General features: G+C 30.1%; 2 protein-coding genes across 9 annotated transcripts; one reads left to right on the forward strand and one right to left on the reverse strand.

Moving 5' to 3' along the window:
• Window positions 1-235: 235 nt before the first annotated feature.
• LOC137810022 (heptahelical transmembrane protein 4) lies at window positions 236-3,485 on the reverse strand. 3 transcript variants are annotated; one of them, XM_068611131.1, is made up of 4 exons: window positions 3,185-3,485; window positions 2,862-3,120; window positions 1,516-1,750; window positions 236-1,090 (listed from the first exon to the last, which is right to left on the reverse strand). In XM_068611131.1, the coding sequence occupies exons 2-4, from the start codon at window positions 3,092-3,094 to the stop codon at window positions 437-439; spliced, it is 1,122 nt and encodes a 373-aa protein (XP_068467232.1). In that variant the 5' UTR covers window positions 3,095-3,120; window positions 3,185-3,485; the 3' UTR covers window positions 236-436. The 3 variants fall into 3 exon arrangements, with proteins under 3 accessions (XP_068467232.1, XP_068467231.1, XP_068467233.1); XM_068611130.1 differs by having other exon boundaries at window positions 1,474-1,750; XM_068611132.2 differs by lacking the exons at window positions 1,516-1,750; window positions 3,185-3,485 and having other exon boundaries at window positions 2,862-3,003.
• A 4,941-nt stretch (window positions 3,486-8,426) lies between these two features.
• Window positions 8,427-16,058, forward strand: LOC137810025 (transmembrane protein (DUF2215)). Of its 6 annotated transcripts, none has more exons than XR_016518320.1 (11): window positions 8,427-8,594; window positions 9,172-9,394; window positions 9,631-9,788; window positions 10,016-10,161; window positions 11,229-11,291; window positions 11,383-11,479; window positions 12,906-14,414; window positions 14,500-14,603; window positions 15,102-15,280; window positions 15,395-15,677; window positions 15,751-16,058. XR_016518320.1 is itself a non-coding variant. In XM_068611137.2 (11 exons), the coding sequence occupies exons 1-10, from the start codon at window positions 8,492-8,494 to the stop codon at window positions 15,643-15,645; spliced, it is 1,482 nt and encodes a 493-aa protein (XP_068467238.1). In that variant the 5' UTR covers window positions 8,427-8,491; the 3' UTR covers window positions 15,646-15,677; window positions 15,751-16,058. The 6 variants fall into 6 exon arrangements, 3 of the variants coding, with proteins under 3 accessions (XP_068467238.1, XP_068467239.1, XP_090154149.1); XR_016518318.1 differs by having other exon boundaries at window positions 14,253-14,414; XR_016518319.1 differs by having other exon boundaries at window positions 14,253-14,414; window positions 15,754-16,058.
• The last annotated feature ends 3,485 nt before the right edge of the window (window positions 16,059-19,543 follow it).

Here is a 19,543-nt window from a genome sequence, read left to right on the forward strand (position 1 = left end):
TATTTAATCAAAGTACATTAATTATCCTTTTTCATTTAATTTGAGAATATAGGTATTTATTGATATTAAATCTGAATTAATTCAAACAAGTTTTAAAATACTGTGAATTAGTTGAAAAGTGTTATAAAGGGAGATGTGAAGAAAATTAATTAAGTATTTCAAATGAAAACTATGGGTTGAATAGTGAATGGGTGGTGCTTAATGAAACTATAGTTGTTGACTGAATATAATGCCATGAGAGAGCAAATGAACTATTATTCCTTACTAATGATTTGTTCTGAGGGTTCTAAGTGTGTACATAATGCCTATGGATGCGTAAAGATCCCCTACTGGAATCACAAATTCACATCGTTAGAGGGGTGTATGCTAAACATACTTACTGGTAATATCAAAGCAGAGTATTCAACCACTGTTCTGTTCATAGATGTTTATTAAATCAACAACCTTGAAGATCACGCCACCTGAGATAAACTATCCCTGCCCGATAATGAGCGTATGCTCCAGCCACCACCAATATATGAAACAATTGGTGACTGTGTCCGGCAATGTCAAATTTCCCAGGCATCCATCGTTCTGGAATCCTAGTAGCATAAACCAGTGCTCCAAGTCCATAGAGAACACCCATCAGAATCTCATATCCCGTTGTGTGAAATACTTCTGGCTGGCCCCAGAATAGATAAAGCTTGTGTAGTATAGGTGCTGCACCGGACAAACCCATTCCGAAGAAGAGAGATGCTCGGATGGTGCGGAATTCGGGATTTTGGAACACTGGAAGCAGAGAAACCAAGATGGTGGCAATACCCAATACAGTGATAAATCCTAGGTAAAGGTTGCAGAAAAAAGGATAACACATAAAAGAGTAATATACTGGAGGATAGAAAGAGGTGGATATCAGGGCCGCAATTCCAGCATAGTCAAGCCTGAGCATGATGTATGCCATGCGCTCAGAGTGACAAGATAGAAGATGGCAAACACTGCTAGCTAGCAAGCAAAACATGGCACCCCCTAAAAATGCGAAAAATGGCCACCTTGTAATTGGTCTAATTATAAGTGGTGCTATAATGTTCGCCAGGTCCTCTTTTACGCTATGCTGCACATAATCACAACAAAGAAACAAGCAATCCTGCATTAGATCCCAAGTCTAACTACGCGAAATAACACAGCAGAAATTTATGCAAGAACTAGCATCATTAATCCATCATTCAGTAAAACAAACAAGTCTAACTTCTAAGTCCAGGAATTTATTTTTTTAAATTTCCTCAAGCATATGATTAAAAAATTGTACACTGGCACATTGATTATTAATCAGCATTGTGGGTATCTGTAAAAAGAATCTATCATCAAGTAGGGAAAAAGAGAGGATAAACCCTACTGAGATATCAACCAGAGGGCTAGTTTAACCCCTCACTGTCTCTCCCCCAACCACAGAGGAAAAAGAGAAACGATACAAGTATTCAGTAGTAAAGCAATTACCAGAACACACACATCAGTATGATTGCTACTGAAAAATCTTACAGGCAGACAATTATACAGATATTCTTTAATATGCCAATTTGAGATTTCCTCTTTGAGTCTTTGTAAATCAGGAATGGAAGGGAGACACGTCAAGAGTTCTGATTGTAATTTCTGCAGGTCGGTCTTCATGAGGATGTCAGGAAAATGCTGTAGTGAATTAAGATCTACAACCTTCGGAATTTTCATGGCAGTGTATACAGTCAATGCCAGAAATATGAAGAACCCGACCAAATGCCTTCAAAAGATAGCATTTTGTCATTTAATGGTTGAGAACTAGGAACTAAATTAAAAACATACATCTTCAATCCAAATATTGGTTGCAAAATTCTAGTTGCCAATGTTCTTACAAAAAAGCAAAGAATGAGAAACAAAAATATAAAGTAAAAATTTATAAGGCAATAGTTATTTAACACCAACAATTGACAGACATGGGAAAGACCACGAAAACAAAACAGATAGGAAAAAGGCAGAGCTAACCGAATATGATTCAATTATAGACAACCTTTTTCTAAAACATTTTTGAAGATTTGACAGATTTATTTACATGATATTTCCATCTCAAAAAAGAGGAAATAAGTATTTGAATATAAAAGAGACATGATTGATATTTACGTTCTGTGAACTGTTGATCATGGATTCTGATTGCAGAAACTGCCTTTCTGCTCACAGGGCTAAGAGTGAGAGCCAAGCACATTAGGCTTCCCTCATAAAACAGTCCAAATTGAACTGTGCTCTCACAGTTACAGTCCCTTTCCTCATTGATAACAAATACTTAAGGAAAGGGTCTTCTATTAATACTTGAAACAAAGCTGAAGACGATACGTAAAGGCCCTACATTCTGGAGTGCCCATAACATCAATCTAGCTATCACTTTCTGAAAGCTAATAACAACAAAGATACTGTAACCTTTTTCTTTTTTGGGGAAAATGAAGCAGAGTTATAATGCTTGTCTAGGTTACTGTTGGAGGTGTTTCCAATTTACTTTTGCCAAAACAATCCCTTTGTTGCTTCTATGCTTAAATACACAGGAATTCGTGTTACCATGAACGGTGAAACAAACATACATGTAGTAATATAATTCATGCATATACTTCCTCTTCTATATCTCTTACATCCCAATTTTGTTTCTATCCCTCTTCATTCTCAATCGTTCCATCTATTATCGTTTCTTTCATTTTTTTCATTATTTTATTTTTCTATCTATCTCTCATTCAAAAAATGGTTGACTTCCTCGTATAATAATGAATTATTCATACGATGACGGGATATTATTCAGCAAATCAGATTCCCAGAACGAAAACAAATGTTCAGAAGCAGCGCATGTACAAGAATTAAGAAATCCTTACGTCCAAACGTTGAGAGTTTCATTGTGGATGGTGAACATACTCAGCAGAACCTGCTTGATGGGCCATTCAGATCGATAGTGACCGAGAATGTACTCGTTGTCTCTCAAGTAACCGGGCAAAGAGTGGTACTCCACCAGCTGGTACTTCACCTTCTTCCACAGCCTCCTCCCTTTCCCTTCCCTTCCGCGACACGCCCCTTCGTTCTCCATCAAATTCGAATCTTCGCTTCCCATCCTCTGTCAATTCCACGACAATTAACCTAAAACAAACACAATTAAACACCAACACGAAAAAAATAAAAATAACATAGGATTAAAAGATACCTGAAATTCAAGAAGAAAGAGGAGATGGCGATAATTGTGAGGAGGGAGGGGAGAAAAAACAAAAGAGGATACGAGAAATGTAACGAAGGTGATTGGGGAAAACGCAGTTGATTAGAGTTGCAAGAAATTTGGACGTTAACAGGTGATGTTACGAAGGAAGATTCTTCAAGGAGATGCTGTGGTGCCTCCTACGTTTAGGCACACAATTTCCTTTGCCTAAAGCGCCACGCCAGCTACAACTTTCCAAACCCCAAATTAATTACCTCACAAAATATTATTACACCAACGGGTTTGGACTCACACCGACTTAAGCACGGTTCAAATCTATTTAGGTCCTATTTTTTTTGTGTGGATAATGTCTGCACGTCTCACTCGTCATGAGTCACGTTACTTAATACGCATGGTTACTTATTCAATTGGAACTAAATTAAACTTAAACATGGTGGTTATATCAATATCAATTTTTTTATATAGTTCATAATTTTGTATGGAGTATAATCTTAGCAATTCAATTATTGAATAACAATTATTAGCTTTTATTAATGTCTGTATTAAAATTAATAATAAGAAAGGAGATAGTCAATGATCTTTGTTTTTATATACTTTTAGAAAAAGGATAAAAATGTTGGTTTATACTTTTCTTTTTGTTGTTGTAAAGACCACGTTTATTTTTTTCCTCAATTTTATGTATATATATATATATAAATAATGAGAAAAAGAATAAATTATATCAATTTTAGAATTAAGATAAATAGTTAAAACTAAAAAAATCATTGTTACTTTTAGTTTTTTTTTTTAGTATTTTCATTATTATTAATAATATTAATATTAGCTTTACCATTATCATTTTTAATTATTTTTTTTTCTCATGACATCTTAAAGATAAGTTTAAAATTTGGATTTAGTAAAATATATTCAATGAATGACCCAAAATTTAAGATTCGTGATCTTAAATAAAAACTTTAATCATAAAAAAATTATTATTATTATTATCTTTAAAACTTCAACAATTAAAAGTATTAATTAAAAAGTAATTTTGTATAAAATATTTCCAATTAAATAAAAGAAAGTTTATAAAAAAATCTTAAAGGTGATATAACTAGTTATCATCTACTAAAAATAAATTAAGATGTCATAAAATGATTCTTAAAATGAAGATTACCTTAGTATAATTATTACAATTACGAATATGTCAAGAAAATATTTAATAAATATGATGAGTTACAGTAAAGATAATATTTAATGTGAAGATTAACAAATAAATGTAAGTTTTATAGTGTATATTAAGAAAATTATTGACAGTTTTAATTGTCAATAATTAATTACAACACATGTCTAATATTTGTCTTGTTCAGGATGCAGTAAGTTTTCAATCTTTTACTTTTCAAAATTAAATTTAAAAGTAAAACATGTTTAGATAAAAAAAAAAAAAGAGTGGAATGATTTTCAGAATATTTTTTAACCAAATTACTTTTGTTCCTTGAAAAAAAAAACCTTTTCTATTCTAGTATAGAGTTTTTTGAATTTGTCTTTATTCTTCTAAACATGTCAATTTTGCTTCTAGTACCCAACGACGGATACTTACTAAGATTATTAATTTTGTTAAATATGTAAAGTGACAATAAAAAAAATTAAAATTACACAAAAAAATAAAATAAAAATTGGAAGAAAATTAAGATAAGATTATAGAAAAAAATATACTTAAATAAATACTACATTTGAATTAATGATGTACTCAAAAAATTAAAAAATATAATAAAGAAAATAGTTTTTATCTTTAAGAGAAATATATTTTATTTATTTAATCAAAGAACATTAATTATCCCTTTTCATTTAATTTGAGAATATAGGTATTTATTGATATTAAATCTGAATTAATTCAAACAAGTAAAAACTCTGAATTAGTTGAAAATGTTATAAAGGAAGGTGTGAAGAAAATTAATTGAGTATTTCAAATGAAAACTATGGGTTGAATAGGGAATGGGTGGTGCTTGATGAAACTATAGTTGTTGACCGAATATATAATGTGACCGTTGTTCTTGTTTTCTTTCTCTTTCATGATTACGGTTAAACGGTGAGGTAGTGATGTTTATATCAAGGATTGTCATAGACCCACATTTTACAAGGACACAAACAACATCCACTTGTTGTTAATTAATGTTTGACCATGTAACAAATATATTGTGTCTGATTCCATTTTCAAACTTATAACAGATTTCTACACACACAATAGATTAAGCTAGGAGGTTTCTTTTGAGTTTTTTTATAATCAAAATAATATCATTTTATCTCGTAATTATGAGAATGGATAATAAAAATTATTATGAAATTAAATAAATAGTGTTCCAAAAATATAATTTTATATGAAAAATTCGTAAATCATATTTTGAAAACACAATTTTATAAAAAAATTGTGATAAACAAAAACGATTTTAACATTGATGAATTTTGAAACTAAAATCATATAATGATAAAGATTTTTGTTAAAAATAATATTAAAATTGTGCATAAATAACATGACTTTAATATTAAATGAAAAAAAAATGAAGTTTTGTATGAGTATATGACTTATCCAATCTCATAATATGTTTCTTTTGCTTATTTACGTAATTGCAAAATTAAATTGTACAATTTTTATGTTAAAACCTTCTTTTGACGTTTTGCATGCTAATATTTGAGGTATTGTTTATAGTGTGGATTGATGGACAAGTTTGTGGTATTCATGGTGGTGATGTGCATTTTCTGGAAAATATTTCATTTTTTCCCTTTATTTATTATTATTTTAAACAATGTGAATTATTATTTTCACTTAGCTTTATAATTTTTCATTTATATTGTTTTGATGATAGAGTGTTGAAAAAAAAAAAACTCATCTTATGACTATTTTTTATATCTTTTATTTATTCGTTTTTTTTTTAAGTTCTAAAAGAAACCGAGTTGCTTCTAATAGACTAATTTTAATTGGTAATATTTACTATATTTTGGAAAACTTGTACACATAATGCAAAACAAAAACATTTTAGGAGAATAAGAGGATAACGTATATTTGGTTGACACCTGCAATTGAATTTAATTATTGTGGTCTTTGATTTTGTAAAGTTGTTTTTGGTGAAAATAAATAAATATTAAATATATTGAAAAAAAATGATAGTCACTTTTTTTATTTATTTAGGTTATAAGTATTATACTATTCTTTTAGGTTAACAATGACATACCATTTTCAATTTAAATTATGATTATTCTTTGAGGTTTTATAAATTTCAAGAAAGGCAACTAATTTTAATATGAGTTAAAATAAGAATCAAAATTTATATTTATATTATTATTATTTCGTCGTTTTGATAAAAAGATATAAGTGAAACATAACCGAATTTTATTATTTAATAATTTTATGATAAAAACTTTAAGATTTAAGAGAAAAAAAAAGTTAAACTAAACTAAAGAACAAAGTAATTACAATAAATAGAAAAAGATTGTTTAAATTAACTTAATCGACAAAAACTAATAATTATAAACAATACATATAACTTTAAAATAGTGTAAAAATTAAATGAAGAAGATTTACAAAAATATAAATTACATAACTAGATTATAAAAAAGATGAAGTTTACTAATGTTTAACTTGAATGTAATTTTGTCTTGTTTTGTATTATTTTACTGTTATGACTAATGCTCCATAGATGTTTTGTAATCGATTGAATACTTGTGTTTAATTACTGTGGGAAAATCCGGTTTAAGGTTATTCATATTTTTCATAAAGAGAATGTGTGTGTTGATAAGTTGACTAATTTATGATTTATTCATAGAGAATCATTTCATTGGTACAATATGTTTTCATCTAGGTAGTTCTTAAAATTCTTTATGAATATGTATAGTCTACTTAAATATCGTTTGTTAACATATGAGTTTTGATTTAATTCTTCATATTTTTATATTTTTTTCATGTGATTGCAGATTATTGTTGTTACTTGAAAGATTAGTCTAAAATGTAAAGTTGCATGATGATATTTAACATAAAAACTCTTATAAAAAAATTATTAAAAAATAATAGAGCGATTTGTAAAGTAAAGGAAAAAAAAATTAAATCACGTCTAAATAAATTAAAAATTGAAGATAAAAAATTAACAGATAATAAAGACTTAATAACATAAAGTAAAAAAAAAACTATTAGGCATAAGGATACATGGTTCAGAAGTTTTATTTGTACCTCAAATATAATATTATATATATATATATATATATATATGTCTTATTCGACATTTATTATAAGTTGTTTATTTATTTTATTAACTATTTCATTAGTGAGACTTTTTAATCTAAGACCTTTAGAACCTCTTCTTGTAATCCCTTCCATACATTTATGGTTGAAAAATCCATGAACCTACCTCGTTTTTATTTTGTTATATATTTGTATATTATAAAAAATATATAATGGAAATTAGGACATCTTCCTATAATTCCACCCATACATTCATGGTTGAAATATCCATCAACCTACCTCGTTTTCCCTTTTTTTTATAGTTTTTTTTTTAAAAATTTTATTGATAATGAAATTAGTTTCACTGTAACTTTTGCAAGGTTAAACCTAACAAAAGATACCTGTGTGACATATTAACTGACATAAGTTGGACTTTTTTTCCTCAACGTTGAGAAGAGTTATTTTTTGTTAATATTAATAATATTTTAAATAATTTTTTTAATAATTATTCTTTATTAATATCTATAAGATATTTTTTTTTATCTCTACGTTGAATGTTATTTGATGATAATTTTTATATTTAGTAGAAATTGAAATACTATATTTAAATAATAAAATTAAAATGTAATAATTTTTATTTAAATAATTTAAAATAAAATTAATTCATATTTAAAGTATTTAAATATTTGTAAATATGTAAAATTCTTTATAAAAAATACACCTCCTTAGTAACTTAAGTGTCATTACATTACAGTTATTTTAAAGACTAATTACACCGTGCTTATATATCTCGATACTTTACTCTAAATTACTCTAAATCGTATTATAGAGTGTCCTCGAATATACGATTCAGATTAAAAATCAATTAAAAAATGCATTATAGAATCCCAATTCCAGAATATATTTTTTCAAAATTACCTTCAAAAATATATAATCCAAAACTGTACCATTTTAGGAGGTGAGAGAAGAAACCATGGATGACCAATAGCAATTGCCGAAAAAATGTTAGTTAATTTATGCTCGATGAAATTGCAGAATTACCCTCAACCTTTTGCAGATTTAGAAGACGTGCCTTGTATTCTCCTTTTCTCTCAATTGCCAACCCTGACATGGTAATGGCGGGCTCTCACACTCCGCAGTCTGCTTGGATTCTTCACTTGCTTTGTCTTTGGGCTTCTGCAGTTCTGGTATTCGCCGATCAACATTCCTTGTGTATGCCATTCTTCTCCTTCCTCCGTGATTAATTTTGTTATATTTATTTTGTTTTATGGATTCGAATATAGGGTTTGGTTTGGTTGTGCTTTTTCTTCCCCGAGAGTTTGGTTACACTTTTGATTGTTGAACTTGAAGCATATTGGCTGGATAGCATAGGATAATATCTCCATTACTGATGGGGAACGAAAGGTGGAAAGAAAGATGCCCTAAATTTGTTTAAAATGTTGAAACGTTGTATTTGGAACTGCTACAAGCCAATAATATCTGTTCTATGTTTCCCTTTCCAACAAAACTATAAAACACGTTCTACACAGTTATTTTATGTGGTTAAGCTTTCTTATGTTACGATAACCTGTAAACTCCTGGTGATTATCTGATCACAACATTTATTTTTTTTCCTTTCAACATAAAAATCAATATCAATATTCTGTACGAATTTGTCGTTCAAGTAACGTAGATTGTTGTTTGTATATTGTTGGAATTTTGGATTTGATGTTATATATAATGTTATCTGGTATCATAATTATGCAAATGTTGAAATTCCACTTATCTTTCTCCTTATGTCCTTTTGCAGCTCTTACACAAAATGCCTCACTGCAGCTATCACCTGGCTTGCCTGTGGGAAATTCTCCTGGTTCTAAGCCTGGTGCTACTGTGGTTGTTGAAAGAGTTTATATACATGGATTGCCTAGGTTTAAAAGCCTGGGGAAATTTGCACATTCCTTTAAAGTGAATGTGTTGCCACTGCCTGCATACTCAAATGTTCGCCTGCCAAACATAGAGGTCTGTTTCCATAGGTGAGTATTTATACATCATACATTGTACACGTGTGTGGTGTATGAGACTATCTATGACCTTGGGTCTTATTGTGTATTTAGTTGGTGAGTGAACCCGATGAACAGTCATTCATTCTATGCTTTGTGCATTTGGTTATTCAAGGACTATCACTTTGTTTTATATCTATTTGTCATCTATGAAACTGGAATTGTAAAAATAATCATTGGAATAAGTCATTTCTATACGTCTTGTTCAGGAATGTGTCTCTTGTAGCCGGGATGTGCTCGCATGGCCAGTGGGAGAAGGTTGCTAAGGGTTCTTGGACTCGATCAATGTCTCCTTTTGATCACAAGATCTTAGACATAAGGACTGCTGGCTCCACACTGGAAAATTTTGAGGTTTCTGTCAAAGAAGGTAAATCTTCTTTGTGCGGGTTTGTTTCATCTTATTTTTGGAAAATAATTGTTTTATTTTTCAAAATCTCTTTTAGGAAGGGGAAGTAAAGAAAAGAAAATCTAATCCAAGTGTGCGTGTTGAATTTGTTATTGATGAAGATGAGTTTCAGTATTTTTAAGTTCTGTTGATCACATTTAAGAACAGTAACATCCAGCACTAATAATATTTTTTCCCCTCCTTTGCAGAATTTTTTGTATATCGAATTGTGTTATTAATATTGGGTATTACTCTGATGAGCTTGGCGTCATTTATAAGCAAGTCATTAGTATTTTATTATAGCAGTGCAATGGCCGTTGGAATAATTCTCGTTGTATTGATTATTCTTTATCAGGTAACATTTCTGTTCCTCAATTTTCAATTTGAAATTTTCTATATCCAATCTCATTTTCTGTTTCTGATTAATCTTTTTGTTTTGTTGAGTAGTGAATCATACATTCAAAGTTCAATTCTTCCTCTCAAGATAACTATTCTTTTGCCTTGTTTGTAGATTATCTTATATGATGCTGTCTTTTGTTTTTTCTTCATCTTCTGTGGTCTCAGTGGCCATAGCAACATAATTAATTAAATAAAGCAATATCACACATGATTCCAAAAAAACGATCTAAATTAATTAAATCAAGAAAGTGACTACAATGTAAAAGCAAACCAATTTTCTTTCCTTTTATTACATTTTTCTTTTAGTGTTTTAATAGCATTTTGTTTTAACATTAGAATAAAGTGATATAAGATAAAGCTTAAATGGAAAATAAGATGAAACTATGTGATGATTAGTGTCAATTCATGGACCTCATTTGAAGTAAAATATGAAATTCTCAAGATACATGGATTCAGCAAAATATTTTTTGTAAGATTTATTGAAAAAGCAGAGGGAAACACAAAAAAAGGGGGTGAGCTTATGAAAAAGAATACAAAGACCCTTTATCTGAAAACGTAAGATGGAGGAGATGGGGTGAGACCTGTTACCAGCAAATCCATAGGAGGTAGTCTACATGGTGGTTGAAGGAGGCTGTGCACAGAAGTGCTACCTCCAGATAGAGATATGACACAGTGGAGCCACTAGTGAAGAAATAGGGAATATGTGAAAGAAAGAGGAGAAAGAAAGATAGAGAGTGATGTGATCTTTTCATGTGATTAAATTTTCCTCCCAACTCAAGAAAGTTGGACTCATATTAGAAGGAAACTCTGTTCAGTATAAAGTAAAAGAAAAGAGTAGAACAACTAATGAGGATTATACCTATCTAAATTAAAAAGTATATTGTGGTGTGGATGTTGAGGTGAAAATTCTTGTTCTCTCTATATTAATTTGACTTCTCAGTTGCAAACTAATTTTTGTATTAAGTATCTATTGAAAAGTTCTTGTTGACATTAACGTGGAATTTGCCTCTTATAACCTGACAGGGAATGAAACTTCTTCCAACTGGTCGCAAGAGTTCCCTTGCTATATTCATGTATTCAAGTGCTGTAAGTTTATCCTCAATGCACTTCTCTTCCTTCTTTATACTAACCAATGTGGATCACGTAATTAACAATTTCAGGTATTATTTTAAATCAGGTTGGTTTTGGGACTTTTCTCCTTCGTTACATACCTGGCTTAGTTCGTTCCCTACTTACAGAGTTAGGAATTGATGAAGAGATGTATAATCCTGTATGTAAGTCACCTATATGTTTTCTGCTGATTTGCTTAGACATCAGACTGCTGGTTAAAAATATCTTTCACTTATTCATATGTATTCGGAATTATGGTAGTGTTGGTTGGTCTCACTTGTTTAGTCTGTAAATTTGAATGGCTAGCTATCGACGAGTGTATGACCTTAAAGAAATTCCATAACAAATGATTGTGCTGGGTTTCCAGTTTTTGCAATTTTGTTAGTTCATCCAAAAAATTAAAAGTTATGGAAGAATGAAAAACTTAATTTCTCACTACTGCTCCAGAGTTTAGGTCATAGAGGAAGGTTGGCATTTGGTTGCCTGCCATCTATAAAACTATATCACCATATTATGACAGGAATAATAGACAAATTAAATTTGCTAATACTATGTTAGGAACATGCCCGAGTTCAGTTCAGCAAAAGGAATAAGAATTAGAAAGTGCACTCCAGGAGGAATAAAGTTATGTGATTAAAGTCATAGTTGTTAACGGTATGATGGTGGCTCTTTCATGCCATTACAACCCCCCTCCACTATTGGAACGTACATTGCGCTATGCTTGTACATTGTGGTTGCAACCATTCACATCCATTACAGGCCCTATTACTCATACATGAATCCCGAAATTACCTTAAACTATTTTTTTCATCTTTTCTTCGATTGGTGTCACATTAATGTGTTCTTGTATACTTTCATTTTGTATCTTGTCCTTTCTTGCGTGATCCATCTTAACATGCTCTTTTTTTGTACTCCCACCTTTTTTTCTTGCCACTCTAAATCTCAAGATACACTATCATATAGTATGATAACCCACAATGCTTTTCTCCATTTTAGTCATCTCACTTGTATTTTGTGGGTAACACATTGATAGTTGTCATGTAGCCATCAAATTAAAATGATTTTAGTGAAGACTGTCTAGCGTAGTGCTAGACCGTCTAACATAAAAAAGATGATAGTATAACAATGAAAATAAAATGGAGGTTGAGATTGTTGTGCAGAAAAAAATAAAGTAGACAATTGAAAAATAGTAAAAGAAAACATGTTGACTCTCAAGTTTATTCGACAATGAATTCATCATTGATTTTCTTAAGATATTCACTCTTTCAATCTTCACACAGTGTCAAACTTAATCAAACAAGCGTCAATCAAATTCAACGTAACTTATGAGCAAAACAAGCGTCCACCGGATGTATTTAGTATCTCACTGGTTTCAACGTCTACTTGTGAGATATTTATCTTGTACCTTTTGAATTAAGCAAACAACAAATTGATTAAGACTAAGCAAAATTAATCAAGAATTCCTCTTAAAGAAAAAAATTGAATTATCAACAAGACCATAACTCTATTTTTTCGTATCTTTGTTGAACATTTGCTTCCAATTTTATTTATGAGATTTTGTAGATTTTATTATCTTATTATTCTTCTCAGATTTATCAAAGAAGCAACTTGGACTTTTGTGTTATTCGGCTCATTCACAATGGTAAACACTTTCTTGAGACTGTCTAGTCAGACGCTATTATCACACCGTCTACTGCGTGTAACCGCTAGACCGTCTAGGCAGACTCTCTACTTTGGCTAAAAACACAAAATCAACAGAAATAACAGTTATGGTCAAAATAAACGTAATTATATGAATCTCAGGTAAAACAATGAATTTATTCATTTTTACCGTCCAAGAATCTATGATTAAAAGCTTTAAAATGTGAATAAAATTATGCTCATCACACGTTATTACCAATGATCCCATCATTTTGTAATATTTATCTTAGATATCTAAACATAGAAACCTATGGTTTGTAATCTTCTTCCATTTCTACTTCCAAGTGACATTCCTCCTCTTTTGCTAAAATTTGAAGTCAGATTGATCTCATTTTTTTCTCCCATTTAAGAGAGAAAAATTAATGAGAATAAAAAAGAGATGCTGGATGTAAAGGATGGCATGTGACTTGCTAAAGATATGAATGATTAGAAGTCAAGAGTGAGGGCTTTAATATATAATTTGATTCCTTATAAAGGAGATGGAAGGGGTGTTGAAAGAACACTATATTTCTAATGTGAGACTTCACAAAGAGAATGGTTTGTCAATGTGGAAAAAATGTAGTCTGTGGATCTTCAAATCCTAAGGAAAACAAAAGATACTGAACACTTGGATTTAATACTAAGTATATAACCTAAGTTGTAAAATTGCCTCTACCAAGGGAGAACTATTGATTTCTCCAATGGGTTTAGTTTGTGAGTGCACAGTACCCAATGCAGCAAGCCTTTCTACCATAGTGTTTTTTATTTGCATACCAGTTCAAAATATTTAGGCTTTTGCAACCTTTCCTTAGCGAAATTTGGTGGTCACTAATTAAACATTGTATTTTTAAATTTTAGTATACCTCCTGATGCAATTTAGTCATGAGTCTCAAGATGCTATGGATAGTGGGTACAATGATCTCGAGGGAGTAAATATATTATTGTATGCAATACAAGTTGGATCCATCTTGAAAAAAAAACTAGATGGTTAAGATGGGCTCTGAATTTGGGATATTCAGCTATCGAACAACAACTTCAACTTTAGAGTTGATCCCATTGTACGCAATGAATATTTTATTGCAATTTCTCATTAATTTGTCATTTCTTTCCTGGTTTCTGTGGTATTCATTGCTTATTAGTTTTTTTTTTTTTTGCCTATTCTTGTATATGTTGTGTAGTTGGTTATATTTGTCCAAAGTACAAATACTCAAATATGAGGATCTTTTCAACGCTTAACTTATGCAATGTCAACTGCAGTTGGCACTGTTTCTGCTGACTTTTGTTGCAATAGTTGGAGCTTGGTTGGGGTTCTGGGTGGTCCACAAGCTTGTCTTGACTGAAGATGGATCGGTGGACATAAACACTGCTCAATTTGTTGCGTGGGCTATACGGATTTCGGCTGTGATTATGATTCTTCAGGTTTGTTTATTTATTTGCTTCCCCAACATTTCTATTATGTTGTTGATGCTCAAGATAAGCACATAAGATAAGATGTTGTCTCTAGTGTTCTATGGATCCCCTGTTGGGAACATTTGCTGTATTATGTGGATCACTCCTCTCCTTGTTGAAGAGGATGCATAGAGTGAGATTCCTTCGTCATTTACGCAGGTTAGTCCACAATTTCTTAATTATATGTACAATTCAAATATATAACATTCATTTGTTAGTATAACATTAGCATTATTAGGCAGTGATTTCAGTTATTAGTGCGAAAGTAATATCAAATCAGTCAATGGCAATTCAAGTTGTTTCTATAATGGAAGCGGAAGTAAGGTTTAAACTGTTTTCATCGAAGTTGTAACTTGTTTTCAGAAGTTATCCTAAATAGCTTACTAAGGTCAATGCCTTTTACAGACTAAATTCAAGGCCTACCAGTTGCATTTTCCCTTTCTAAAACCGTGTTGTGTTTTAATCTTCAGTAGGATGTTGCAAATTTTGTTAAATATAAAAATATATGTGCAGATTTACATTTTCTAATTGTTTTTACCCATACCCTATTGTGAGTTGCTACACTTTGTCGTCATGAGAGTTTCTTCTTATGACTATTGATCCAATAAATACGTTCTTCGAGTTTTGGTTTGTATTGATTGTGGAAAATTTTTGCAGGCGTTTGTTTAAATCACCCAAGAAAAACAGAAGGAGATCTCAGGTTCCTGACTCATCACGTTTTGATGATTCACACGATGAACATATGTATAACAAGGTGCAAAACAAAGAGGCCTCTCCACTTTTTCATTCACAACTGAAAAGCCCTACCTTGTCGCCTTGCAAATCTTCTGCTGCAGGTTTGCTTTTAAAAGTGTCACCTTTTGACAACTTTTTTCTCGCGATTGATCAATGGAGAAAAGAAAAACATTGAGATGAGTGGTGATTAACACGCTAAACATGTACGTTTCCAGGTTTCATTAGGACACTACCTAAAACACAGAAGGAGGCGTTATACCCGTCCATCATACACAACACGCCGGAGCGAAAAAAATATTCAGCTGCGGAATGGGATGCGTTCACAAAGGAGTCAACTGAAAAAGCCTTGGAAGAACTTGCTGCATCCCCTGATTTCAGTAAATGGTTGTCCACCAATGCAGATAGGATAAGTGTAACGCCCAACACGAAAACTGATCGTGGGCGTAGATGGCTGTTGTGGGCTTGAGGCACCTAACGTTCTTCACAAATTCATGACAGGTTTGATCGAAGTACTTGATAAAATCCTACAGGATTTCTTGCCTTTGGGCTAACGGTTGTTTTTTCTTTGCAGAAGGTTCAAACAGAAGAGCAATGTAGAATAACAAACTTAAATATTGTAAATTTTTGTGATAACTAATGTTTTGTAGGGTGTACTATAGATATTCATTCCACGCTGGTGGTTTCTCAATTCTTGTCTACTGGGAAGTTTCTAGGAAATGTTTGAATTTGCATCCAACGGTGACCATACCGGTTCATAAATGTAGTTTTAATTTTGAAATGGGTAGAATGTATTCACTTCGTTTTTACTTTTAAGAATACGTTTTGTAGTAAAACTTAGATTCTATGACTCAGTATTTAACCTTGCATTTTTTTATTTTATTTTTACTTCTTCCGGTACGTATAGATGTTTTTTGTTTGATTCATATACATAACAATGTGAATAAAAAGTAGGACCACACCCTGCTATCCATTGTGTAAGTTTCTTTCGAACTCTCTGCATCTTTTTCACCAATGCTTTTCTTTTTTATTTCTCTTATTTGTTTCTTTTCTCTCATTGTTGTGAAAGTTTTTCCTCATTTCTACTGGTTCATTGTCTTGCACACTGTTCTTTGTGTTTTCGTTGGTTCTTCACCGTTGTCGTCGCTCCTGCCGTTGCCGTCGCTCTTCACCACCACCGTTACCTTTTCATACACTTCTATTCTAACCTAACAACTAACTTAATATAAATTATTGATAATGCATATATTATATATACATCTTATAGGGAGGTGTAAAATGGCGGCTTTGTTAAAAGTTGTCCTCGTTTGAATCTAAGAAGGTGGCTAAATAGCCATCTTCTTTGTTTTAAAACATAAGACTACACGTTGATTAACAACAACTAGAAAGTCGTTGTTTTACATTTAAAATAGCCATCATTTTTAACCTTTTTTGCACTAGTGTATAACAAAGTCACTATAAAATTTACGAAGTTCATCATCATCATTTAAAGTTATACGGTTAGTGTATTTGAAACACAACTTTTATTTAAACTAGTGGAAACACAGTTGTTATTGTGTATGTGTATCCATATTTTTTATTTTATTATTTATATATAGTTATGTTTAATATTAAAAATTGAATATAAGAGGTTATATGTATCTATTATATATTTAATAAGATTTAATAAAACTAAATCCATCAATTAAATATACAAATGAGAAATAATATTTTAATAACTTTAGTGTCACTGATAATGTTACATCTCAAATGTATGATCGCATCATCTTCCAGTAATCATCTCCTTCTTATCAATGGGGATAAATAAATCAGCACTTTTGTTTTCATCTTCATTTTTGTGCTTTCTCCTCTGGGTTTTCTTTACCTCTTTAGATTAATGACTTCTACACCTTCGTATAAGTCTAAGAACAAAACAGAAACATGTAAATAAGCTTAATAAAACATTTATCTTTTTTTAATTTTAAAGGCTTAAAAAAATTATCTTCAAACACAAAATGTTTATAAAACAATCATTTTAGTGTTCTTGATAAGAAAAAAAAAAACATTTGAGTCTTTAATAAAAAGAAAAAGGATTTAGGGGAAAAATAGTGAAGAAATAAGAAACCAACGCCATGTGCATATCTGAAACGCATTTGAGAGTGGAGGAAACAATGAGTGAGGGGAAGTGGAGAAGAGAGCGTGTTGGATGAAAAATCACTCATCTTAATTCAACAAAGGGACCAAACTTCATGTACTGGATGACAACGACGGTAAACCAATACAAAACTATATAAAAAAACACAATGCATGTAAAGAAGATGGACAATTGGAACAAACCAGACAAAATAGAGAAAAAAAAAATGAGGATGAGACTACGTAAGTATCTATAGTAAAGAGAAAAGAAGAATAGTGAGAAAGTGTGTCTCCAAGAGAAAAGGATGTGAGAGGAGGGGGAGTGAGGTTTCAGATACATTAATATTGTAACAGATTAAGAGAGAGGTAAAAAGTTTTTGATAAAAAGAAAAGTGAAAAGTTTTTTATATAAGGAGGAAGATGAGAAGTTGTTAAGAAAGTTACGTTTAGTTTTCAGATTATAGAATAAAAAAAAATAAGAGTGAATACCAAAAAAAAAAATCTTAATATATATTTCTAAAATAATAAAATAAAATATTGATATAAAGATAAAATGAAAAAATAAATGTTTATAACAGAAGAACATTATATATTATATATAGAGTTTTATTTTGAAATCACCAATTCTCCACTTTGAAGTTGTAGTTAAAAAATATGACTTATCTATATATATAGTTTTGTAAAAATTTATCTATTTTAGTATATTTGGAAAAACAATTCATTTAATAAAAAAAATCCTTATGACTTCAGTGTTATATTTAATATATTTTTTATTAATGTTATTAACAAACGGTCGGAGAGAACTAAACTTATGTCCAATGAGTCAACATAGAACTTATTTCTAAGTGTTATACTCAATCATTTTCACTATTTTTTTTACAATTATTTGATCTTTATCTAATTATTATTCATACTGATATTTATATAATTGTAATTTTATTTTCAATATTTGATATTGAAAAAAATATATATTATTTTGATATTAAATACTTAATAATATTATATTTTTTTATTGTGATTTTTATTTTATATAAAATAATAATTTAAAATAATAAATGAACATGTACGAGTATACAATTTTCCAATAAAATTAAAAACGAGACAACAGTTTACATTTATAAAATAAAGATAAAGATAAAATGTTAAGGTGAAATAGTGAAACTCAGTCGTTCCATTTTCATGTTAAAATGCATATAGGTATTAAAATAAAATAAAACAAAATTTGAATCGAGTGATATAATTATTTATAAAAAAGAATAGTACTTTACTCCAATAGCTTTCAACTTGTCATGTCATGGATGCTTTAATTTGTTGAAATAACTGGCTATGTAAAAAGTAGAACAATAGAATAATTGATGGTCCTACCCAAACACAACATACACGACCCAGATGTTACAACTCAAATTTTCGAACTTCAAATCATTAAAAATATAAGCAATTTTATGTAATTAAATAAATAATACTTTTTAAAGAAAATGAAGATATTAAAATTCCAATAAAATAATTACTTTATTGCAATATTTTAACTTATATTAGTGTCAAACTACTTGTAGACACGAAAAAATGTATAATCTCTACAAACGATAGTAATACAGATACGAAAATATGTATAATCTCTAAAAGGTAAGACATGAGACACAAATATATATTATATAATTATAAATTATATAAATTGATAATAAAGATTTATGTGCATAAGTATGTTACAAATATTTTTTTGGAGAAAAAAATATTTTTCATGACTGATTCGAAATGATCTGTTTTTTACTTTTATAATTATAATAAAAATTCATACAATTAAGTTTGAGTTTTAAAAAATTAATGTATTTTTTTTTAAAATTGTGTTAAAATCGTACTAGAATTATAAAAAAATTCAACAAATATTTTTTAAATTAAACGCTTTACAAATACGCATCATACGAATATCATACAAGTGTCGATGTCCAATGTATCCCCACCGATACGTCTTAGTTTTGTAAGATATTCATCATAAGTTTTAACAGTTTTCATCCGTTAATTATTAATTATGAATCCTTTTGTTTATGTGTAGTACATTATTTATATATTTTTCATTTGATATGATTAATATGTACTATTAAAGAGCTAAAATTAAAATTAATGAAAAGTGGATTTCGAATATATAAATTAAAGTATTAGTGTATTTGATCCTGTGTGAGTCTGTATGGAAGGGTAGCGTGGCGGCTCGTAGTCGACCTTTGCGCTGCTGTGTCCTTATTTTATTTGCTTCAAAAGGC

The sequence above is a fragment of the Phaseolus vulgaris genome, chromosome 2 (assembly GCF_051622355.1).
Source record: "Phaseolus vulgaris cultivar YP4 chromosome 2, ASM5162235v1, whole genome shotgun sequence".
In the NCBI taxonomy this organism is placed as follows: Eukaryota; Viridiplantae; Streptophyta; class Magnoliopsida; order Fabales; family Fabaceae; genus Phaseolus; species Phaseolus vulgaris.

Coding starts and splice junctions, on each gene's coding strand:
- LOC137810025 (XM_068611137.2), top strand. CDS start 8,492: ATGGTAATGGCGGGCTCTCACACTCCGCAGTCTGCTTGGATTCTTCAC. Junction 9,789..10,015: donor TGAGGTTTCTGTCAAAGAAG/GTAAATCTTCTT, acceptor CCTCCTTTGCAG/AATTTTTTGTATATCGAATT. Junction 15,281..15,394: donor TTGCAAATCTTCTGCTGCAG/GTTTGCTTTTAA, acceptor GTACGTTTCCAG/GTTTCATTAGGACACTACCT.
- LOC137810022 (XM_068611130.1), bottom strand. CDS start 3,094: ATGGGAAGCGAAGATTCGAATTTGATGGAGAACGAAGGGGCGTGTCGC. Junction 1,751..2,861: donor GAAACTCTCAACGTTTGGAC/GTAAGGATTTCT, acceptor TATCTTTTGAAG/GCATTTGGTCGGGTTCTTCA. Junction 1,091..1,473: donor ATACTGATGTGTGTGTTCTG/GTAATTGCTTTA, acceptor GATTATGTGCAG/CATAGCGTAAAAGAGGACCT.